Here is a 22,356-nt window from a genome sequence, read left to right as displayed (position 1 = left end):
ATGCGGAAGGACAGACAACCACGCACATTCACATACACACCTATGCACAATTTGTGTGCCATCAATTAGGCCTAACCTCAAATGTATGTTTTTGGATCATGAAAGGAAAGTAGACTAGCACAAGAGAAAATCACACAAACTCCACCCAAAGGCTCTCAAGCCTGGACTCAACCTGGGGACATTCTCAATGAGGTGAAGGTGCTAACCACTACACCTTGCAGCATCCATGTAATTTAAAATTTCTAGAACACCCATGACCTTTGAAAACATTAATGAATGAACGTTTGTGGAGGGACGCAGTCGGGACACAAAATCTGATGAAGAGTCCAAGTAGCTGGAAAACTTGGGGCAGACCTATAGACAACACAATCCTCATTAAATTCTCTTAAATTGTTTTTTTGTTGTTGTTATTTTAACATTTTTGACCTTTCGAATGACATCAAAAGTGTGTGATGCACCATTTCAGTGCAGCGTTTAACGGTGAGGCTGACTCCGACGGTTTAAAAACATAATTGAAGAGATCATCAGCTTTAACAGTTTGGGTGGTGGAGTCAACTCTTTCAGATGATCAGTATTGTAAGTTTACATTAAAGGGAAAGTTAATAATAGCCTGCCAACAGTCCTGATTACCAAGGTAATAGCAGGATTCAGGTAATTGAATAAACCATTGCAACAAGACGAAGACAGAAAAAAAAAAGCATCTGCTTCTCGAAATGATGCCTGCCCAGATTATTGCCAGTTTCTTGTCCATCGTTTTAACAATTTGCTGTTATCATTTTCCTGCATGTGAATGTCTACATCTACACAACAGATGAAGCCAAAGTTTTATTAGTTAGACCAGTTGAAGTAAACAATCAACTACTGAGAAATAGTTACACTGTGTGTCTTGTCTCAGGGCGTCATGAGTAATGAAGGGTGGAGAACAAAAGGCCTGGGGCTCGTTAACTCATGTCGTCACTGCAAAGTTTAAAAAAAAAAAAGGAGTTGGCAGGATGAATCAACCAGAAAACTCAACTCTTTTTAGACAATAAGGTGATATAGAGAATGAAATAAAACGTGTGTACAAATACACATATTTGCATAGGCTCAGAGCTATCCTGACACATATGAAAAACTGGCCAAGAGGTAGTTTACGAGGATGTCGCCGTTGATTTGGCCTCCAGGAAAACTAGAAAGATTGTAAGAATATTGAGGCAGTTGAGTGGGAGAAGTCATCATAGTGTCCAAATACTGTATCTGTACATCAGCCCGGACCTCAGCTAGAATTATTTTCATTGTTGAACCAATGCTCTGTTTTCAGATTTCTCTGTTAAAACGTTTTGAAGTATATTAAATTTTTTATTTTTTTACTTTGTTCAATGAAATCAACAAAGTTTGTCAATTTTTCTGTCTTGTCAATAATGTGTGAAAGTTACGGAAGAGTTTTAGGGCCACTGAAGAAAAAAAAAATTCGGAGGCAAAAAAAAAAAAAGAACTTCGTGGCCCCAGAAAAAGTCGAAAATCAAAGTCGAGATTTTTTTTTTCACGGAGAGGCTTTCTGTCCATCCCTCATCATTTCCCCGTAGATGTGAATTCACATTAAATCACTTAATTCTGACTATATCGGGTTGCTTACTGCTTATGGACATGTGATTTTACACAGGGTTTCCTTGATTAATAAGAACACATTTAAATAAGCAGCCCAGGATCCGTGCCTTTGTCCTTCGAACTCGACGAACTTCCGCGACGGAACCAGGCAGCAGGCTGCTCTGTCTCTTAATAATCCTGATACTAATGATAACTGCACCTTCTTTATGAGCTACATTCTGTCCTGAAGCAGCTTTTCATCACTTAATTAAACCGCCTGATTTGCATTTTGAGGAAGCAGTGACACGCGCTGGCATGTGGATGGACGGACTTTTTGTTCCACCGTGAGAAAAAAACATCTCGACTCTGATTTTCGACTTTTTCAGTGGCCCTAAAACTCTTCCGTAGTTCAGAGTGCTATGTCTTGTTATTTTTCTTGAACAAGTTCAGTAGGCCTATGCTTTGGATATGAGAGGTTTAATGAAAGGAGATTGGCAAAAATAAAACTATGGCAATTTATTTAGCTGATAATGAGTGCAACATGTGTGTTTAACCCTCCAGCGTTGGCAGTAATCTAGCTGAGGTGAGATTGAGGTGGCGTGAGGAGGTCTCCCAAATCAAAGGTTCGCACGGGGCCCCACAAAGGCTTGGGCCGGCACCGAATCATAAAGTACATACATGAAGTGACAAATGAGGATGTTTGTCTAACAAGTAGTGCTGCAAGCTGAAATGATCATAGGAAAACCCAGAGGGGGCTGGAGCTGAGGAGAGGAGTCTGTCAATGCGTCACACGCAGGGTGTTTCCATAATCAGTGGCCGGAGGCAACAGCCAATCAGAGCGCTCATGGTAATGAGCAGCCTCTAAACCCTCTGGACCTTCCTTATGAATCGGCGCTTTGCGGATTGACGGGAGTTGAGCGGCGTCACACACTGAGGAGGAACCTGCAGCTGATCCCCAGACCTCCGCACCAGAGACACACTTCCACTCAGGAATAACCTCCACCACCACCGCCGCTGCTGCTGAAGGGAGAAAACACGCGCACACACACACACAAGGACGCGCCGGCTCATCTTCTCTGCTTCTTTTCTGTTTGGGAGGTTTCTTTTTCGCATTTTCTTGAAGTTGACCATGTCTGGTGCGTCGGATCACAGTCGGCGGTTCTGCGTGCTGTCCTGGGATCAGGTGCAGCGCCTGGACTCCATCCTGGGGGAGGCCATCCCCATCCACGGCCGGGGAAACTTCCCCACTCTGTCCGTGCAGCCCCGGCAGATCGTCCAGGTACACACTTTCTCCAACTTATTTAGTTTATTCCTAGATTTACACGCCATTTTGCAAAGGGCAAACCCAAGTCAGAGTGAAATAAAATTTTGTATTTAATTACGTCTAATCTCGGAAATATCTAACTGAAACTGTCCAGTTTAAACATTCGGTTTCGTTAATAACTTGTCATGTAATTGCATACTTAAATAAAACATTACTTTCTGGCGTCTTTAACTCGTGTGCAAACCCCTCAACGACCCCTGGTGGTCTCTTGTCACTGAATGGAACTTTCGTACGCTGCTTGTATTTTGTCATCACACATTCAACCATATATATATATATTTTTTAAAGTTTGTTTCCTTCTTCAAACTTTTTCCTTGTGAAATATCTTGAGTTCTATGTGCGTCACTCTTGTTTTGATGACCTTCAGTATGTGTAATACTCGTAATTTAATGGCCAATATTGTCCATCAACACAAACAGTCTTGTGGGGGATCCATAGTGAGGAATATACCACAATCTATGAAAGAAACAGATGCCTCTTATGCACTTTGGCTGGATCCCCTTTCACTTCCCCTGTGGTGTCCCTTGATGACTGGCGGTGCATTGAAGTGCAAAGAAAATGCCTTGTTCAGATTTCAAAATGAACTTACTGCCATGGCACAATGCCTTTTTCCATTTCTTCTGACACACACTGACATGTTTGAGATGAGCTCACCAAGTATGTAAACCCCAGCACTTCATGCTTGTGGTTGTGGAAACATGAATGCGCCACTGAACATACAGAAGGCTTAAATGCAGGTTTGACTCCCAAATGTGGAAGCGCTTATGTTTCTTTCAGACTTCACGAAGCCCTGTATCTAATTTTATTTTTCTAAAGCCTTAATCATTGTCGGATAGAAGCAGGCTGAACAAGAATCCTTAAGAGTGACACAGGCTATGAGGCTGTATAGTTAAAATTTGATTTTATTTACTTTGTTAATTGTGCCTCTCCTTTCTTGCTACTTTGGACCTTCGTCTTGCTGCGTGGTTACGAGGATAAACACTCTTGTCACATCCACGGAAGCATCATAAAGAATTTAAAGAGTTTTAATGTTTAAACTGCAAGTCTTTTCACAACAGCACCTGCTGTTGCTCCTGTCAGAGATTATTTTGACAACTTATGGGGACAATTTTCTCTCCTGTGTTTTTGTAAAATCTTATTAAATTACAGGAAGAAGAAAAAACCCCCCAACATAAGCTGCTTTGGATGAGATTGGACGTTGGTTTTTAATAGTTTGTCATTTGGTTCACAGATACAAACATAACTTTAAATGTAGCTGTTCTGTATCAGGACGGTACAGAAGCACGTCCCTTTTACTTCTGTTTAGAATTTAAACCCAATCTGCTCCATCGTATGGCTGAGTGGTTACAGTGCTCCTGCTGCTAAATCACCTCTCCTCCGGTTTTGTTCCTCTACTCTTTCGTGGGTAAAGGGTTGACTTGCTTTCAAAAGTGTGTTTGTCTGAAGCTTGACCCAGTGTGTATAAATAGAGCCGTCATGTTATCTGATCACCATGGGAGAGAGAGTTAATAGACGCTAATCTGACAGGTCAGCGCTAGAAAGGAGATTGAGGATTGCATATCGGCTCTACTGACTAATTTGTTGTCCAAAGTTCTGCCCTTTTAAAAAAAAATTTTATTATTTTTTTTAACTATCTATGCTTATTTGCCGTGTACAAATGTGCTTAGTAGGTTCAGCTAATGCACACAGTCAGGAAGGCACATATTTACTCTCTGCTTCATGTGGTGACGTTAAGTCAGTGTGCTCTGCATACAAAAAATTACGATGACACACTCCTCAAATAACCAGCCGAGGCTGGAGCTTGTGGACTCCTCAATTCTTTTATCACTTCCAAATGTTCAGACAACCGTTTCTCTTGGGGCTCGCAGGCCAAATGAATCTTTGTCTTATTTCTGCACTCAAGATTCGATCTTTTAATTGCAGCAATGTGGACATTCCCTGTCAGCTGGAGGTCGTCCTCTTCAAATGTGGCCGCACTGAGGCGAGATGCAGATGTTTAAACACTGCGCAGGTCACTGAGCCACAGGAAGGGCAACACTTTTGACCCTTGAAGACCTGAGTTGGTGCCATTTCACCACTGACCTGATTGTCCTTGATGTCTGGCACCACTGGCCCTGAACAGAGTTTTACATTTTGTCTGTCTGTGGTCAATGTTGTGATTCTTTTGACCCTGACATGGTGGGACAGTCTGCCTCAGAGGGGTATGAACCTGGGGGGACATGCCAACTCTACAGAATAGAACTGACTGCAACTGATGGTGTTGATATGACATTTTGCGTGTACTTCAAAAACATTGATTTCCTCTTGTAGTGGACATCATTTTTGGAACTCCAAAAAACAAAAGAAACTCTCTTGTTCTTAACAGAGAACTTGCTGTTCAGTAATAACGTAATATATGTGTGTTTCCTTGACCAGGTGGTGCGAATGAGGCTGGCGGAGAGAGGCATCTGTGTTAAAGATGTGAGGCTGAACGGCTCGGCTGCTAGCCACGTGCTTCATCAGGACACCGGACTGGGCTACAAGGACCTCGACCTGATCTTTGGCGTGTCGCTGAAAGATGACCAGGCTTTCCGTCTGGTGAAAGACGTTGTGCTGGACTGCCTGTTGGACTTCCTGCCAGCTGGGGTCTCTAAGGAACGCATCACGGCACTGACCCTCAAAGAGGCCTACGTACAGAAACTGGTGAAAGTGTGCAATGACACAGACCGCTGGAGCCTCATCTCGCTGTCTAACAACACGGGAAAGAATGTGGAGCTTAAATTTGTGGACTCTTTACGACGGCAGTTCGAATTTAGCGTGGACTCTTTCCAGATTTGTCTCGACTCTCTGCTCCTGTTCGACCGCTGCTCGGAGACGCCCATGTCTGAAAGCTTTCACCCCACTGTGATCGGGGAGAGCGTGTACGGGGACTTCAAGGAGGCTATGGACCACCTATGTCAGAGGACCATAGCCACACGCAGCCCTGAAGAAATCAGAGGGGGAGGCTTGTTGAAGTACTGCCACCTGCTGGTACGAGGGTTCAGGCCCTCTTCGGAGGCGGACATGAAGCAGATGCAGCGCTACATGTGCTCGCGCTTCTTCATCGACTTCCCTGACATCAGCGAGCAGCAAAGGAAGCTGGAGGCTTACCTGCAAAACCACTTTGCCGGGATGGAGCACAAACGGTACGAGTGCCTGATGACTCTGCACCACGTGGTGAACGAGAGCACCGTGTGTCTGATGGGCCATGAGCGGCGCCAGACGCTCAGCCTCATCTCCATGTTGGCCCTCAAGGTGCTGGCTGAGCAGAATGCTATCCCCACCATAACGAATGTCACGTGTTACTACCAGCCGGCTCCGTACGTCCAGGACATTAACTTCAGCAACTACTATATTGCACATGTGCAACCGCCCCAGGTGTCGCTGTGCAGTAATTCATATCAAACGTGGCTGCCCTGTAGCTGAAGTGGTATGCGAGCGCAGAGGATGGCGTGTCCGCGCTCTATCTCTCAAGCGAAGTGGACTGAAAACCCGACAGTGACCCATGTTTGCCAAATGTGACTTGACTAAAACAATCCTGTACTGCTGTACATCTGATTGAGCCCATGCATTTAATTTTTTTTTTCCCTCAGTTGTTTCTCTTGCAAAACATCTGTAAGATTGCTGGTCATTTCTGAGATGTAGCGATAATATCTTATTTAAGTATTAAAAAAAAAAAAAAAAAAGATGTCTTTTGAAAACCATTGTCAGAAATACATTTTTGAGGACATTGAAGCTGGTATTATTTTTATACTCTGGCTTAATTTGTTTTTTTTTTTTTTTGAATTACCTACCGGACCAAAGATGTATTTGTAGCTCAGAAAGGGAATGCTGTTATAATTCCAAGTGCCTAAAATGAAGCATGAAATGTTCTGAAAACATCTGTAAACTGAGAACTGTGCATCAAGTGTTTTCTAGGTTACGCCGTCTCTCTTTTCAAGAACAGAAGCATTCATTTTTGTGAGATTAAAAAAAAAAAGGAAAAAAACCTCCAGTTTTTATTGTATTGTGGTTATTTTATGTTAACTTTGGCCTATAATGATTGTTGACATTTTAATCTGTGGTTGTAAGGGCTACATTTAGTTTAAACCTGTCATTATCTGAGCTGCGACACAGCTCAGTACAATTGAGTTGTATATTGTCACGAGGCCACAGTAAACTGCGCGCTTTCGATAAACGTGAGAGGCTTTGGCTGCGAACTCGGACATAGAATGAGTGTTTGTCCTCCTCTCTTCAATATGGGTGGGAGGGAGCCATGTTTGTTTGCTCTACACTTGATAATCCAATGACAAGGAGTTGGTTCATTTCCAGTAACCAGGGCCATTGAAATGTATATACTGTTGGCTGGAGTGACTTGCATTTGTTAAACTGGGGCCGAGGATCCATTACTATCTGAGGACATGAACCATAAGGAGGCTTTTCTAAAGCACAATGGCTTCTCTCTCCTCTGTGATACTAAAGCTTTTTAACAAAGGCCGGCTTGTTCTCCCACCCATGCTACCACTGGAAACCCAGCCCTGTTTCCTTGACTGATACTATATCCGTGTCATTTTGTCTGACTCAAAATCAAATCTTTATAGGCACAGCTAGAATGATGAAGATTAATACAAGACGGAGCCCGAGAATGATGCACTACGTATAAATTATTAACAGGCCTTGGATCCTCGCAAATCTCGATTGGCTCAGTAATTTCATGTGTTCTGAAAATGGAGAATAAAAAGGTCCATTTTTGCCTCACGGTACTCGCACACTGGCATTCCCCCTTCAGTGAAATGTAGATATAGGCTCAGTCATATCTGTACAGAAATCTGTGTAGGCAGGGTCTTGGCCACAGTATCACTTCATGAAAGAACGGTGACAGAGCCAATAATAACTACATGTTTTTCAATCACTCGCACATATGGTATATATTTCAAACATTTTCTTTAACATCTAGTGGGCTCTATTCCTTTGCCAAGTTTTCTTCAGCTTTTGATTAAACACAACTCTAAGTTATGTCAGTCTCCCTCAAAATAAGATTAAAAACTTGATTATTTTGTGACCTTCCTGGTTGGTTGTGCTGTGCTTCAGAGACAATTCCCTGAGAATAACATCAAACAAGTAACATGCATTGCACTGTTGGTATTTAAACCTTTATGGTATCTTATGCAAGGTGGTGTAATAGTTAGCAGTAAGGTCACAGCCAGAGGAACCCAGCTGGGGCTTATAAATGTGGAGTTTGAATGTTCTCCCTGTGCATGTGGGTTTCCAGGAGGACCTTATCCTCTATCCACACATTAACCACTTGCATAAATCTCTGTGTGTTAGCTGTTTAATAGAATTAATGACCTGTTCAGTGACCCTGTGTTTCACCCACAGTCAGCTGGCTTGATTCCAGAAAGCACATAGTTAATAAATGGATAGTATTTAAAAAACAAATAGCAGATATGGAGGCAGTGTTTTCTTCTTCCACAGAGTGAGTGTGATTGACAGAGACTGTGTTTAATAGCGAACCAAGGATTTAATGTTAAATCTCTAAATGCTGTGACATGAATCCACATGCAAGTTTGTCATCATGACTTTTCCATAATGCTGTGCGCAGGATCAAAATGACAGCACTTTCACTAATCAGCTTTTCCAATTTACCTGCATCCGCTGTTTCAGTCATAGTTTATGGAAAATTTGAGCCCTTGCCTTTCTTTGTCTTCTTAGGTGTGTTCCTGAACATGATTATACTTTCTTCTATTACAAAAAGAAACAGCATCCGGCTTCAATAAGGGATGAAACTGTTTGAAGAACACTGAAAACTTCTGACCTGAATGGTTAGTCTGGCTGTAATTTAGCTGTAAGGATGTTGGAAGTGATTCCTTGCTGGTCCGACTCAGTCCTGATGAGGATGTTATGAGGATGAGAATTTAGCATCCAATCTTGCAACACCGTCTTTATCAGTCATCAGTGTTCTGAAGGAGAGGTCAAGTGTTTTCTTGCTACTTTTCTTACAGTAGCTGGACATAAGTCAAGTTCAAATACAGTAATCTAATAGTGATGGGTCAATAGGAATACTCCAAAATACTTTAAACATGCGGCGGATTCTAAATATAGATGGTAAAAATCATCTGCAATTCCTGGAAGACTGACGTGGAAATTTTATCCCACGGATAACAGTGTGAGACGTTTAATTCAGTCTTTAATTTGAATGTGTGTGTGTGTGTATGTGTGTGTGTGGGCTGTGTGAACCCGGAGTGATGACAGGACAGAGACGCTGTAATGACAGAGATTTCACGATTCCCTGCCACAACACAAATCAAACTCACCCTGGCCTGGTATGTGTGCTATTACCTCTCCCAGGAAAGCGTTTATTCACCCAAGGGAGCGATTATAATGTCCCACTCACCCATTATCCTGCAGGGAGTTTCTCACTCTGTGCCTTTGTTTGTTGTGTTTGTTTCCCTCTTTGTGTTGTCTCCACTGAAGCAAGACAAACCTTTAAGACTCAATCCAAGTCACACTGCTCTGAGTCAGAACATGGAGATGTTTCGAATTAAGATGCACTCGAGAGGCACATGCCTCTGTGGATGTGACATCATCCTGAGGGTGCAAAAAGGAAACACATGTCTTTGTTGTGCTGCGGGATTGGAGCAAGCTGACAGTGCAGCTTTAGATGTGTGTGTGTGTGTTGTTGTGTTGTGTTGCTGGGGCAGAGCGCCGAGAAATGTCCGCAAGTCCATCACACCAGGGGAAAGCCTCCATACAGCTGTGGCATAAGTTTTTTTTCTTCTTTATGCAACATTACCTGTTAGGGGTTTAAAGGGCCCATATTATCCAGGTTTTACATCAATTTCACATTGGGGTCAGAGGTCCAACAACGTTGAGTTCAAAGTGCATTGCCCCAAATCCAGTCTCGGTCCTGAACTCCAGCCAATCTGAAAGTCCCTCTAGTGAACGCCAGTGAGAACAGGCTGTTTCTGCATTGTACAATGAGATGTGTGTGTCCACGCCTACTCCACTCCACTCCTCGAGAGAAGACGCGGTTCTCTAGTACCATGTGCTAATGTTTATGGTTGATTTATCGCTATAGATCATAGTAACGCAATTATTCAACCGTGTTTTGTTTGAACCAGATTTTGAATTTGAAGTCGCAGAGTTCAGACTCTGCAGCTGCAGCAGAACATTTCAGAATGGTTAGTTACAAATAATGTGTGTCTGAATACATCACTTACTTTGGTGGTATGTGTTGTTACAGTAATGACCAAATAGCTCTCTCCTGCTAACTAACTGTAAGGGTAACTGAAGGTTTTTCATATTGAATATATTCACTATATCAGTGATCTTTGGGTCAAAGGGTCAAAGTCAGTATCCACTACCAGAGGGAGTAGTTATTTCCTTGCATGACATCATGAAGGGAAAATCTCTGATTGCCTGTGTGACCACGCATTGGCTAAAAGGTGGAGCAAACAAATGAGGGCGATGACAGACTTTCCTCACTACTAGGGCCTCATACACAGGCTATGGGGATACATATTACTGTTAGAAAACCATTCTAAAGGGAATTTTACATAATATGGGACCTTAAAATTACTACTGTGTATATTTGGTTTTCACTGTTTAACAAAATGCTTGTCATCATTTAACTGATCCCATTGATCTGAAAACATGGAAATCCCCAAAGCCGGACATTTTTTTTTAATAATGTTAATATCTGTGACATCGTTAATAGTGATCAGCGCTGTGATTACTTTCTTTTTAAACTCTATCCAAAAGAATTCTATAATGCTGACTCTCAGCAGGACTGGCATGCAGCTGGACACCAGTTCACCCAAAGATGTGAATCACCAGACAAGGTGTGTGTGTGTGTGTGTGTGTGTGTGTGTGTGTGTGTGTGTGTGTGTGTGTGTGTGTGTGTGTGTGTGTGTGTGTGTGTGTGTGTGTGTGTGTGTGTGTGTGTGTGTGTGTGTGTGTGTGTGTGTGCTCTCATTTAGAAAGTGATGTCATGATGGCCAGATGGGGCAGGCAACAACAAAATACCAGTGCAGTCCTGCAGACTGGTCAGCCTCTTCAGGGGGGGAGGTGGGAGGGGGGGAGAGGCGGAGTAATTTGAAGCAATCTGTGTGCACATCATGGCATGAAGATAGCTCACAGGAGAGAAATAGAGCCTGTCATTTCACCTCAGGGTTCACAGAGGGTTGGGTGTCAGAGCAGAGACTTCTCGAGGCTAAAAGTGTGAGGGACACTCGCACACAGGGGGAGCCAGCGCTGAGCATTCCTGGCATTACAGCCGGCTGACAAACAATCCTAACTTTATCCAGTGAGCTGGGCCAACTGAATGGCAGCAGTGTGCACAGTTTAACCACAGAGCGGGGGGCAAAGCCCAACCCAATCCTCCACTCTGTCCCCGTCCAACCACTATCAAGTCAGAGAGGGGACCATCTGCTCAGTGTATCATCATCATCGTCATCATCGTTCAATCAAGGAGCCAGTGAGTTACTGAAATTACAGTGTAAATCTCACAGGAAATTACAGAATGGCAGAGTGTTTAAACAGTGTTTAAGAGTGTTTAAACATCTTATATTTCACATTATGTTTTCTTATTGTGGTAACAACAGATGCTGTTGGTTTTAAGATTTATATACTGAAGCATGTTCAGAGAGAGATTCCAGATACGTGAGCACAAGTCTTTTCCTGTGTAAATTAAAAAAGCCAGCCAGAATTAAAATGAGTCAAAAGTAGAAATTAGTATCCAGCTCATTCATCTATAAAACTGGTTTTATGAGAACATGACTGGACAACCTCCAGTTTGTGGCGAAGATCAAATTTTTTTTTTTAACTATCAAACGCCCACCCAGACAACCAGAAATAAACTCTACGTCACCGTCATGCCACACAATTTACATTGATGTAAAGATAAAATGGATGTGGGAAACAAAAAAGGCCTTTCTCTTTCTAACAAAAGCAATACATCAAAATGATCTATTTTAATATGGCACTGAGAACATACACATATGAACTATGATGAAAAACCTGCAAGTATTTTTAAGTGTGTTGTTGAAGAGGTGACCTTTTTTAACCTATGGTACGTCTATAAACAAATGAATAACAGAAATTATAGCTTGGGTCTTATCTTTATCAACAAATATTTGAAGATTGGACAAAATGATGAGGGTCCAGCTTCATTTGTGTCGCAAATGTAAAAAATGTTGCGCTTTTCATAAGCAGCGCTCATCAGCGCGAACAGAAGAAACAAACAATAAACACGTTTTGATTAACAAAACCCAGGGGGTTTGCAGAAAAGAGGAGCCACAGCGTCACATTTCGAGAAGATTGGCTTTTAAGCAATTTTATGTCGCTTAAAACAGAATTTATGTGACGGCCCTAATTTTCTTTGTGGAGACTGTGTATTGTATTGTTAGAACAGAAATCTTGAAAACCACCAGCAAAAAAAAAAGAAAAAACAACCTCTGGTAAATAGCTTCTCTGTTATGTTAAGAGCTCGGATTGGATTTTGACTTTTGATAGATTTTCTTTTCCCTTCTGTTCTTCTTATTTTTGAATTCTTGTTATGGTGATACAATATTGTTTATTCACAAAATGTCTTTTCCACATTGGTAGTCTAGCCTATATCTTCACGTTGGGCACAGTAGTGGTCTCAACAGGTGAATTAAAAGTAAATCAATGTTTACTTGGTGGCTATGAATTCACCTCCTGCATGGAGCTTCTGAGCTGCTCTCAGCTTTCAGCCACACCAGAGAAGCAGGACAGAAACAGAATCTCTCGGAACCTGTTTTTATCCACGACACAAAGAAAAAGTTCACGGAAACTTCAAAAAAATCGTAGCTGTGCACCTCTGGTACCTCTGGCACCTCTAGTGGTTTTTTGAGGTTCTTGAGGCATGTGCAAAGTGTTTATACCAAGTGGTCATCTTGTGTCTGTAATTGCAGGGGAGTAACATTTCCAGATATATGTACAACTAAACTGCACAGGAATACCATGTATATAGCATAGAGGGATCTCAAAATGTGTTTGTGAATCTTCCCATGTGCTCGTGTTCTTTAGATTACAGATCATTTTCCTATGTCCAATTGTGCATATGGATTTAAACATGGCTCCTGACTCAGTCTGATGAAGAGGAAGGTCAACTAGTTTTACTTGCTAAGATATGACGTTTAAAGAAATAGAGAAAAAGTTTGTAAAATGAGTTAAAATAGGCTTAATTGTTTTTTCAAGAAAATGCAGATTTGGATCCTCTTACACTCACGAAACTAGACAAAGATTTATTTGTTGAGAAGGGTGGTGTGATATAATCAGCATTCCCACAGTAGTGGACCTTGTGTTCTCCTTGCTGTAATCATGGTAAAGTGGTGTTTACCTTCTCAGATTCGTCACATGAAGTCATCTGAAGCGTTTTCAGAAGTGGTCTCAACTGATGGTTACCATGTCAGATCGTCTTAACCTTCCCACCAGTCGGGTGCCATGTGGAGTCCATCAAGAAGGCTCCTTTCACTGGTGTCCCCCTTCTGCATTCCTTTACCGGGGCAGGAAGCGGAATGTTGAGAGAAGGACTTGGTTGTGTGCTTCATCAGCACTGGTGTTGAACATCTCCCTGTGGGGTTTTCAGGAGGAGGATGACTCATGCACCAGGACCTGGGTCCAATCTGATGTGGGTTTGTTTACTCAGGGCCCAGTAAAATTCATTGTTCCACATTTCAAGTTTTCCACACGTCTCATAGCAGCTCCACACGGTCACCGCCGTCTGCCCGCTCAGCCCCCGCAATCTGCCTCCCGCTGGGAGTGCTATTGGCTATCAGTTCACTACGCTATCTGGTTATGGTGATTCCATTCTTGTTGATATTAATTCATTGTTAATGCTCCACGTCCTGATGTTGCTCCAAGATCATTGGAGAACTTTTGAAAATGGCAATTTCCCCACTGCAAACCAAGATTTCTACTCAGCTGCAGTTCAACTGCATCTGAAACTGAGATCAGATGGAAAATGAATACTCGCCAAAACACATAAATCAGTGATTTGTTTTGCCAGTCTAAATTTCACTACTGGGACATATTTTTTCACCTCCAAACCATGTCCATCTGCAGCATGTATCAACACAGACAATTGGGACGAAGGACTTTATTAATCCCTGTAGAGAAATTGTTCCTCTGCTCATAAGACCCATCCTATACACTCACTTTTTGTCACTGTCCTTGGCCATTCCTCTACCATTACACATTTGTAATGGTAGAAGAAACCACAACAAAGACACCATACCATTCCACATGTCTGCAGAAAACCTTCAGAAATGTTCTAGTTAATGTAATAAAACCTTTGACTTTATTTCCCCCCCAATTCTAGTCACACTTTGGAAAGCTGCTATGAGGTTTAGTGTAACACCGCTGACTGATCTTGAGGTTTTATCGTAAACATTGTCGGCTGACTGATTTCAGCAGAGGAATTTACCAGCGTACATCTTTTATTAGCACATGAAAATGCATCAATGTTGAACACATGCAATGAAATCAAGGACAGAGATTGTCTGAGGAAGAAACAAAGCCCAGCTTATGTGGAAAAAGAAAATTAACTTGAGTTTATGGGTTAAAAATACAAGATAATAAAACTAAATCACATATTTAACCTCAATGAATTTATTTCTCATCCGACATAATAATAAACCCAGAGATAAATGTTTTATTTTTATTCTCCAGCATGAACACAATGGCTTTTTTCCTTTATTACCTGAATATTTTCCCAAATATTTAACCGCAATTGTTAAACAGTCAGAGGGAGAGAAGCAGGAAGTTGTGATTACCATATGTTCCAGATATTCCTTGGTGATTTTAAGTGTTGTTCTGTCTGTCAGGTTTTTTATTGAAAGAAATAAAAGTGAGGTAGACCCTTTCGGGGTTTAAAGGTCATTATCTAAAGCCAGGCCGCACCACAGACCACCAAAAACAACAAACAACAGACCACCAAAACAACAAACAAAGAAGAAAGAAGAAATGCCATTTTGACATGTCAATATATCTGTTTTCAAAAAACAAAACAAAAACCAAGCAATAAGTGTAGACTTGTGATTTTTTGACTGAAAATGAGCATAAAAATTGACCTCTTCATCTGTATATACCTCATTTTTGTGGTGTTCCCCAAGGGTGCATTTTAGGGCCTTTTTAATTCCCACTATGAATTAATCTCAGTATTTGTTTACAAAATGCAATCTCAAAATGTATGTAATATTCTTAATATATTTCTAGAGATTCACCAGTTGATTCAGCTACAACACTGTTTGCCCTACATAAAGCAGGATTCTGGTACGTCTGTGTGCATGAGCCTCAGGGAAAGTTCTTAAAATAGTGACTAGTACAGATAACATCATTTGAAAATGTTTCATTGAATGACTTCCTTGAAAAATACCCCCAAGTGATAATTTGTTCAAAAAACGGAACCACCATAATTCAGAACAAAATTGTTTCTTATTTACAAAGTAATCACAGATTCAGTGTCCAGTGACTCTGACATGAGTAGATTAGATTATGTTGTATGTTTGAAGATAGGCTGTTTCCTACAATATTAACTGTCTGAGCTTTTATATGAATGTTTTTCATCACGGATGAACCATGGAGCCCTCATTTGGGAAGTTTGGGACGAGCGGTTCATTGTATTATTATACAATTATTATTTTTTAAATGATCTATAACTCCTAATAGAGGGATCATCAAAGATATAAATGATTGTTTGGCTTGTCCTCTTTTTAACTCTTAATCAGTGCACGCTCACGTACACACGTTCAGGCTGAGACAAAACACTCAACAAGTTACAGTTCTCTGTTTGCTATGTTTTATTGTGATTTACCCGACACTCACTTTAGTCTCAATGTTGCTAATAAATGGAATGTTTTCTACACTTGGTCTGGGTTCAGCTCGGAGGAGTGACACGACTCTGAAGAGGTTTCCTGTGTCAGACAACCGTAACCTTTGGCTTTCAGCCAGGTGATGTAACACAATAACCAGATTTCCAAAGCTCCGTGGGCACAGATACATAATCTTCATAATCTTTTTTGTTTTACTTCTGCGTCTTTCCTCTTGAGGACAGGCGGATATCCTGGATGTCCCTTTGGTTTTCATCTGATCAGAGCTGGAAACAGCCAGCTACATTATAAGCAGCCACTAATATAATCGAATAAAGGGAACAACATTCCCTCAATGCTGTAATAGAGGAAATGTAAATATAAAGCACATACTGTTGGTATATGATCTGCCTGCAGGAAGGCTTGAACAGATGAACTGAAGCATCCTGTCCAGGGAGGCGACGAACCCGCCGCTCCGAGACTCTCACTTCCTGGACCCCACGTAGACAGAGTCCGATTGTGTGCCGTCGGTGAACCGAAACAGAAACAAATGCACACACCGGCCAGGCCCACCTCCCCCAAGAGATGCAGAAACACACAGCATATGCATACACTCTCTCACACACACACACACACACACACACACACACACACACACACACACACACACACACACACACACACACACACACACACACACACACACACACGCACACACACAAACGCACGTGAAGGACTATCTTCGCTGGCATCATTGCTTTAAAGCTTCTGGTCATAATATCTCTCACAATTTAAAATGTTATCTTAACCTTGAAGTGACCTTTGAGGAAATCAGGAGATTTTTTTTCTTTTTCCACTGGAGCCTGGACGGGGTTTTCTTCCCTTTGAACCTTGAAGAATCATGTGGTTGTAATAAATCTGTGACAACGTTGAAATCTTTGAATAGTTAGGAGCGATTCTTATGTTTTCTGTTTTCTTCTTAGTTTTCCATGATTTGATCCAATGTTGATTTCATATTTTGTGTTTGAGTTCAGTGAAAGTGTTTGATTAAAAATGTTACCTCTGTTTGATGAGAACTCAAAGTTCTAAAATGCTGAATAAATCAATTGTTTTTTAATTTATCAGTAACAATTTGCAGGTGTACCAAAAGCCCCCCAAAACGATTCAAGAATGAAATGAGAACAAGTGCGACAAAAGAAGAGGAAGAGTGAATAAAAAAAAAATGAAGATGTGAACGTTCTTGTCCGTTACAGATTTGCACAAAACGCACGTCTGGGACCGAAAGACCACACTGATATATTGATGTGTTTTCCGCTGAGTATTATAATTTTATGGCTGAAGTATAACAACGACCCAATCAGGAGATTACTCCATGCATAAAAAATACTGAAACCTATCCAACAGCTTCTTTTCATCCCATTTCAAATATTCTTTTGCTATTAAATCCAAATGTTTTATTGTGCATAGGCCTAGTTTATAGTGTAGATTTTCTGTTAACGGCGGTGTGTGATTTTATTGCAGTAACCCCTCAATGTACCATGGTGTATTCACTTAGATTTTACAAACATCTTCCAGACCTTATAAAACTTTTTTTTTTTTTTTTCTGCAGTGCTGCTTTTTTGCTGAAAAAAAAAAAAAGGACAAATACAGTCAATGTGTCAAAACATATATCAACCAAAGCAGGAATGAAACGAAGCTCTGGAATTATCATTTATTTTCACATTAAATTTCTGCACTGGACAGCAGGTACTTTGTTTTCTGTTGTTTTCACATCTAGTCATCAGTCTAACTTTTACTTTGAAGCTGATCAATAACAAGTCCTGTTCATTGATATGATAAGTAAATATATTTGCTCCCAAATAACTGATTTTGGAGCTAAAACTTGATTTCCACTAAAACTTGTGCCATGCTAAGTGCTGTCAGACCTGCTTTTGAGAGCACTCACAAGTTTCCCACTTTCCCAGTGGGAATTTCCCAGTTACACCATGTTCAGACGCTTGTGTTTCACCATCTAGGAAATGGGATCTTTCCAACCTCTCAGCTCCTCATGAACACACAACTAGTTTATATCCAGTTGAGCGGGTCAGCTGCTAAAAATGTGACATTTCAAAAGATGTGATAACATGTGCTACGTGTCAGATACATCAGGAAAAGGATATCAAAGGTTTTCAGTCATTAATCCGAAGTCTGTTTTCCATTTTCAAAGTGTTGTTGGCATCTTTGAACTGCACTGGTGAGTGATACTCTCATGAACATTGTACTCATGAGGCAGATCCCAAATGAAAATGTGGATTTAAGGTAAAATCAAGCTCACAAATGTGTGACTGAGGCTTTTATTCCTGCAGTTGATCAACTCTTCGTTTTCCATTGAGTCTGATTCCTGCCCCTCCTGGACCACAGCGGTTACTCTGCACAAATGTGATTCCAGCATGAGACACTGCAAAAAGCTGCCAACACAAAGAGGGGAAAGGTGCTGTAAATGTCAGGGGCTTTGATCTATGGTGCACTAATTGGATTAGTGGGCAGTTGAAAAGGAAATGAGACTAAGAGGGGATTTACACACTAACACAATTCAGCCTGCCTTAGCGTAGCAACTCCATTTAGTCAATTAGCACACTTTGATGTGAAGGATTTGTGCAAAAATGATGTTTGTAAACAGCAAAGCTTAACGGCATAAAAGTCACGCTGTTAACCCCGATGGTATTACAACATTGTACCGTTTTTTGGAACTGAATATCCATTTTCTTCTTTATTTGTAAAGATTTATTTCCTGCTGCTAGTTTCAAGCCAGAGGCCTGGTGCACTTGCTTGTCAGCAGGAAGCTGGAGCTCGTGCACAAACGAAAAAGAGCTCAGGGATCAAATCGCTGCCTTGGGAGGAACCACAGGATCTTTTTGCAGAGACGCCATACAAATAAGTCAGTCTCTATCCAGAGTGCCAGTGTGTAATTGACTGTTGTGGATAAGTTATAGTACATATTTTCTCTAACCCCTTCTAACCTTTTCTGTCTTTTAAACCTTTTCCCATTCAACTACAGACGGACATCTTCATAATCTGCTGCAGTGACATATAAAAAGAATACTTTTGTAAGGAATGAAGTTAAACATCCACTGCTCAGTGCATAATTCAGACTAGGTTAGGTTACTCATTTAGTTATTTTGGCTGGATTGTATCTAACAGTGGCAACGATAGTTATTTTGGGCAAATGTGGCCTAAAACTGTGGCACCACCAAAACAGAGTTGGATATGGCAGATTTGGTGTGTGTGTGTGTGTGTGTGTGTGTGTGTGTGTGTGTGTGTGTGTGTGTGTGTGTGTGTGCAGTAAGTAGAGACCTAGACACAGCTGAAGGTACAAGGATGTTCTTAAAGTCTTTGGGTGGTCCCCAACCTCTCTGAGAGTCTCAGCCTATTTTTTATTTATTTTTTTTTTCTAAGTGCCGACTCTGAACAGTGGTCATTATTAACAGACGAACCAACCCCACCAGCCTGGGATTACCTTCCAGCCAACTGCAGATGTGAACGTCTAAACAATTCTCCCACTCTGTTTTGACATGCTCTATTATAGGTTCTGTATCCTCCACCAGATCCAGAAAAAAAAAAAAAGACAGTTAAATGAAATCATTCATTTTCTGGTCTGATGTCATCCAAAGATTGCCATAATTGCGCAGGCCTGGCGTCTCTGGTCTGTAACTGGCAGAGACACCAGTGCTGGGCGAGGTACTTGTGGAGGAAAGTAGACTGGCAGATGCTCCCTGTTGGATCCGTGTAAACTCTTTGTCTGTTTAAACATGGAGCACGTACAGTACGGTAATGAATGCACTTTCTTTTTTTCAGTCAGCTGGGCCGACGCTGCACGCCTTTAACTTTCTTCTGCACTCTCAAACAAAGGCCAGATCAGACTTGATGTGGTCAGACCCCAGAGTTTAATGATAGACTCTTGAACCCAGAAGCAGAGGCTCATATAGAAACACATACCGATGCAGTTACGTAAATATGTAACACCAACATGAGTCCGGAGTGAAGGAAAAACAGAACAAAACAAGAATGAATATATTAAAATACAACACAAATTTTACTAAATTATTAAGGATTTTTAAGACTCAGATACAAATGTAATGTGGCCCAACACCAAGTGAATGGCTCAATAAAGACAAACCTTTGATAGCTGCCTGCTCAGTATCTTAAAACTCATAGAACAAACACGAGCCATGCATGTTGTTTATACTCGGTTATAAAAACTATCAAAAAGTGCTTGTATTGCCAGTTCACTTGAGGTTATGTGTCAGTCCAATTACCGCTGTCGACTTTCAGGTGGGGTCAAGTCAACTTGTCGTCCTTGTCTTATTAAGTCTTTAGCTGAGCGGCTAAATACTGGCTGCAGGTTTATATTTAATTCCACATCTTTTTAATTTTGATTAAGGAAAAAAACAAACACAATCAGCAACATCTGAGTTGAGCTCTGTGTCTCACCAGAGACACCGAAAATCCAGTTTCCCTCACATGATCAGTGTAATGTTTAAAAAAAATAAAAAATAAAATAAAAAAATGTATAATTAACTGTAAGTATAAATGGAGAGAGCAAAACATCTTAATCATGCAAAACAATTTCCTAAACAGAATGTAATAGAACCAACATACCTATGATCTTATTTTTGAGAATCACTATGAATAACTCTGTGAACTCTGTGAACCTGAATAAATGCATCTGTGTGCACTGAGGAATGAACGCTGAACATCTATATTAGATCAATTTGGCTTTTTTAAGATTCAAGAGCAGGGCTGGTGGAACTAAGTGTGTACAGACAGGCTACTTTTCTTACAAATGACCAGATCAGACAGTCAATCTCGTCTAAGAATTGTGGAAAGGGGTCAGAGGTTTCAGAGAGGCCACAGCCTTCGGTTCTTCATCTCTTTTCCTTTCCAAAACCCAAAGCTTGAACGGACATTGAGTTAGCGGATGTTGTGGGTTGATCTTGATCACCGGTTCTTCCTCTTGTCCTGCTTCCTCTCTTACCTCACAGCGAGCTGCCCCACTTCTCAGGTTCTCAGGCAGCAGCTCCACCTGCCAGACGCTGCTGTCTGGAGGCAGCACTAGGTTGTAGGGTCAGCCTGTTGTGTAAGAGTGTTGTAAAGAGATAATATGCTTTGCTTGAGATGAGCTCTTGGCGTGTACTTTCACCTGTGGTCATTAACACAGTTATCTTCAAATCCCCGTGCTACACAATAAGAGTCACACTTTGGATTTAGATTAATGGGCCATTCATATTTTAGAGATATCTCAAGGGTTTTCAATTGATTTTAATTCCTACCCATACACTTTTCTACTGATGTACATTTTGATAAAAAACATCCAATCTACATGTGGTAACTCCAAAAGAACTGCAGGATAATTAAAGACATGGTAGTTCAATTCAATTCATCCAACTGATATGGCTTTATGAGCGACATGTTGATACTTGCATCTCAATTTACAGTGTCGAAACATAAGACACAAGAAATCAAGCATCGGGGCCATCTCTAAGAGCTGAGCCCAGCTCCCAGGGGACTGTGGGAGTAAAATGACATGCCTTTAAATCCTTGGAGCGCACTTCCATCTGGAAGAGATTTCTCTATAAAAACAGTCTGTCAGTGACTTCTTCCAAGGGATTGTCAGAGACGAGATGCAAACACATTTTTACCAGGATATCAAGCTTGTACAAAGTTTGCAAAAGTGATCTGAAGTCATTTTGTTGTCTGAATGTTTGTTTAACTGATCACAACAAATATACTGTACACTGAAAGACACACGGTGCACCAGATTGCAGCCTCAAGTCATTTAAATAACACAATTTCCAATCAGTGTTAATGTCCGTTCGGCTGCTGTCTGTCATGAAGTTTGCTACAGAAATACTCAAAGGTGCACAATAGATTTGTTTAGTTTTTCACCTGGAAGACTTGACACTGACAGTCAAAGTCAAAACAAGCCAAAGTACCAACAGAACAGGGTGTTCCAATTAATGTTAGTTTGTCATTTTCTGTAGGTTTTTAATGAAATGGGAGTGGATTGTTTGGTGATCCTGCTTCGCACACGCTTTCATAAAGCCAGAAAGAAAGAGTTATTAAAGTAGGTACAAACTGGATTGTCCAGTGCCTTCAGAGTAAAACGACTGTTTAGTCCCTATCAGGTTCTGGTTGACTTGTGAAGGTGACTTACACCACAGCGCCCTCAGGTGGCAAACACCGATAAACAATCTCAGCGTCTCATCTTTGCAATGAACCCTCGCTGAAAGTGGGAACTATTGGCTTTTACAGATTTCGCCCTACATTAATAAACGCTTTCCGTGCGTTCTATCCCTATAGACATTAGCAGAGTGAATCCTGACCTGATCCAGTCCATGCATGTTCATCTCAGAGTGTCTTTAATGACTGAGAGTGGAGGTATGAGGTCATAAACACAGTGAACCGCTGCAGCTGGCACCACAGTGCAAATAAAGCGGGGCGCACTTCGCGTCCTGCCTTCAATTTCAGAAGATTAATCATTAGACAGTGGCCTGGTTTAAGTGGAGATCCTCCTGCATAACCTGACTGTTGATATAGGTTACTGCAGAAAATCTAAAATACAAGAAAAGTTAGAAAAAGAAAAAAAAAGTGAAGTGG

The 22,356-nt window shown here is 41.2% G+C and overlaps 1 protein-coding gene across 1 annotated transcript; it reads left to right on the top strand.

The window, feature by feature from the left end:
- The first annotated feature begins 2,459 nt into the window (after window positions 1-2,459).
- Window positions 2,460-7,116, top strand: tent5ba (terminal nucleotidyltransferase 5ba). The gene is made up of 2 exons (XM_080471277.1): window positions 2,460-2,845; window positions 5,306-7,116. The coding sequence occupies exons 1-2, from the start codon at window positions 2,696-2,698 to the stop codon at window positions 6,332-6,334; spliced, it is 1,179 nt and encodes a 392-aa protein (XP_080327403.1). The 5' UTR covers window positions 2,460-2,695; the 3' UTR covers window positions 6,335-7,116.
- Window positions 7,117-22,356: the final 15,240 nt, after the last annotated feature.

The sequence above is a fragment of the Lipophrys pholis genome (assembly GCF_963383615.2).
Source record: "Lipophrys pholis genome assembly, chromosome: 9".
Lineage (NCBI taxonomy): Eukaryota > Metazoa > Chordata > Actinopteri > Blenniiformes > Blenniidae > Lipophrys > Lipophrys pholis.
This window is presented reverse-complemented; position numbering and strand designations above follow the sequence as displayed.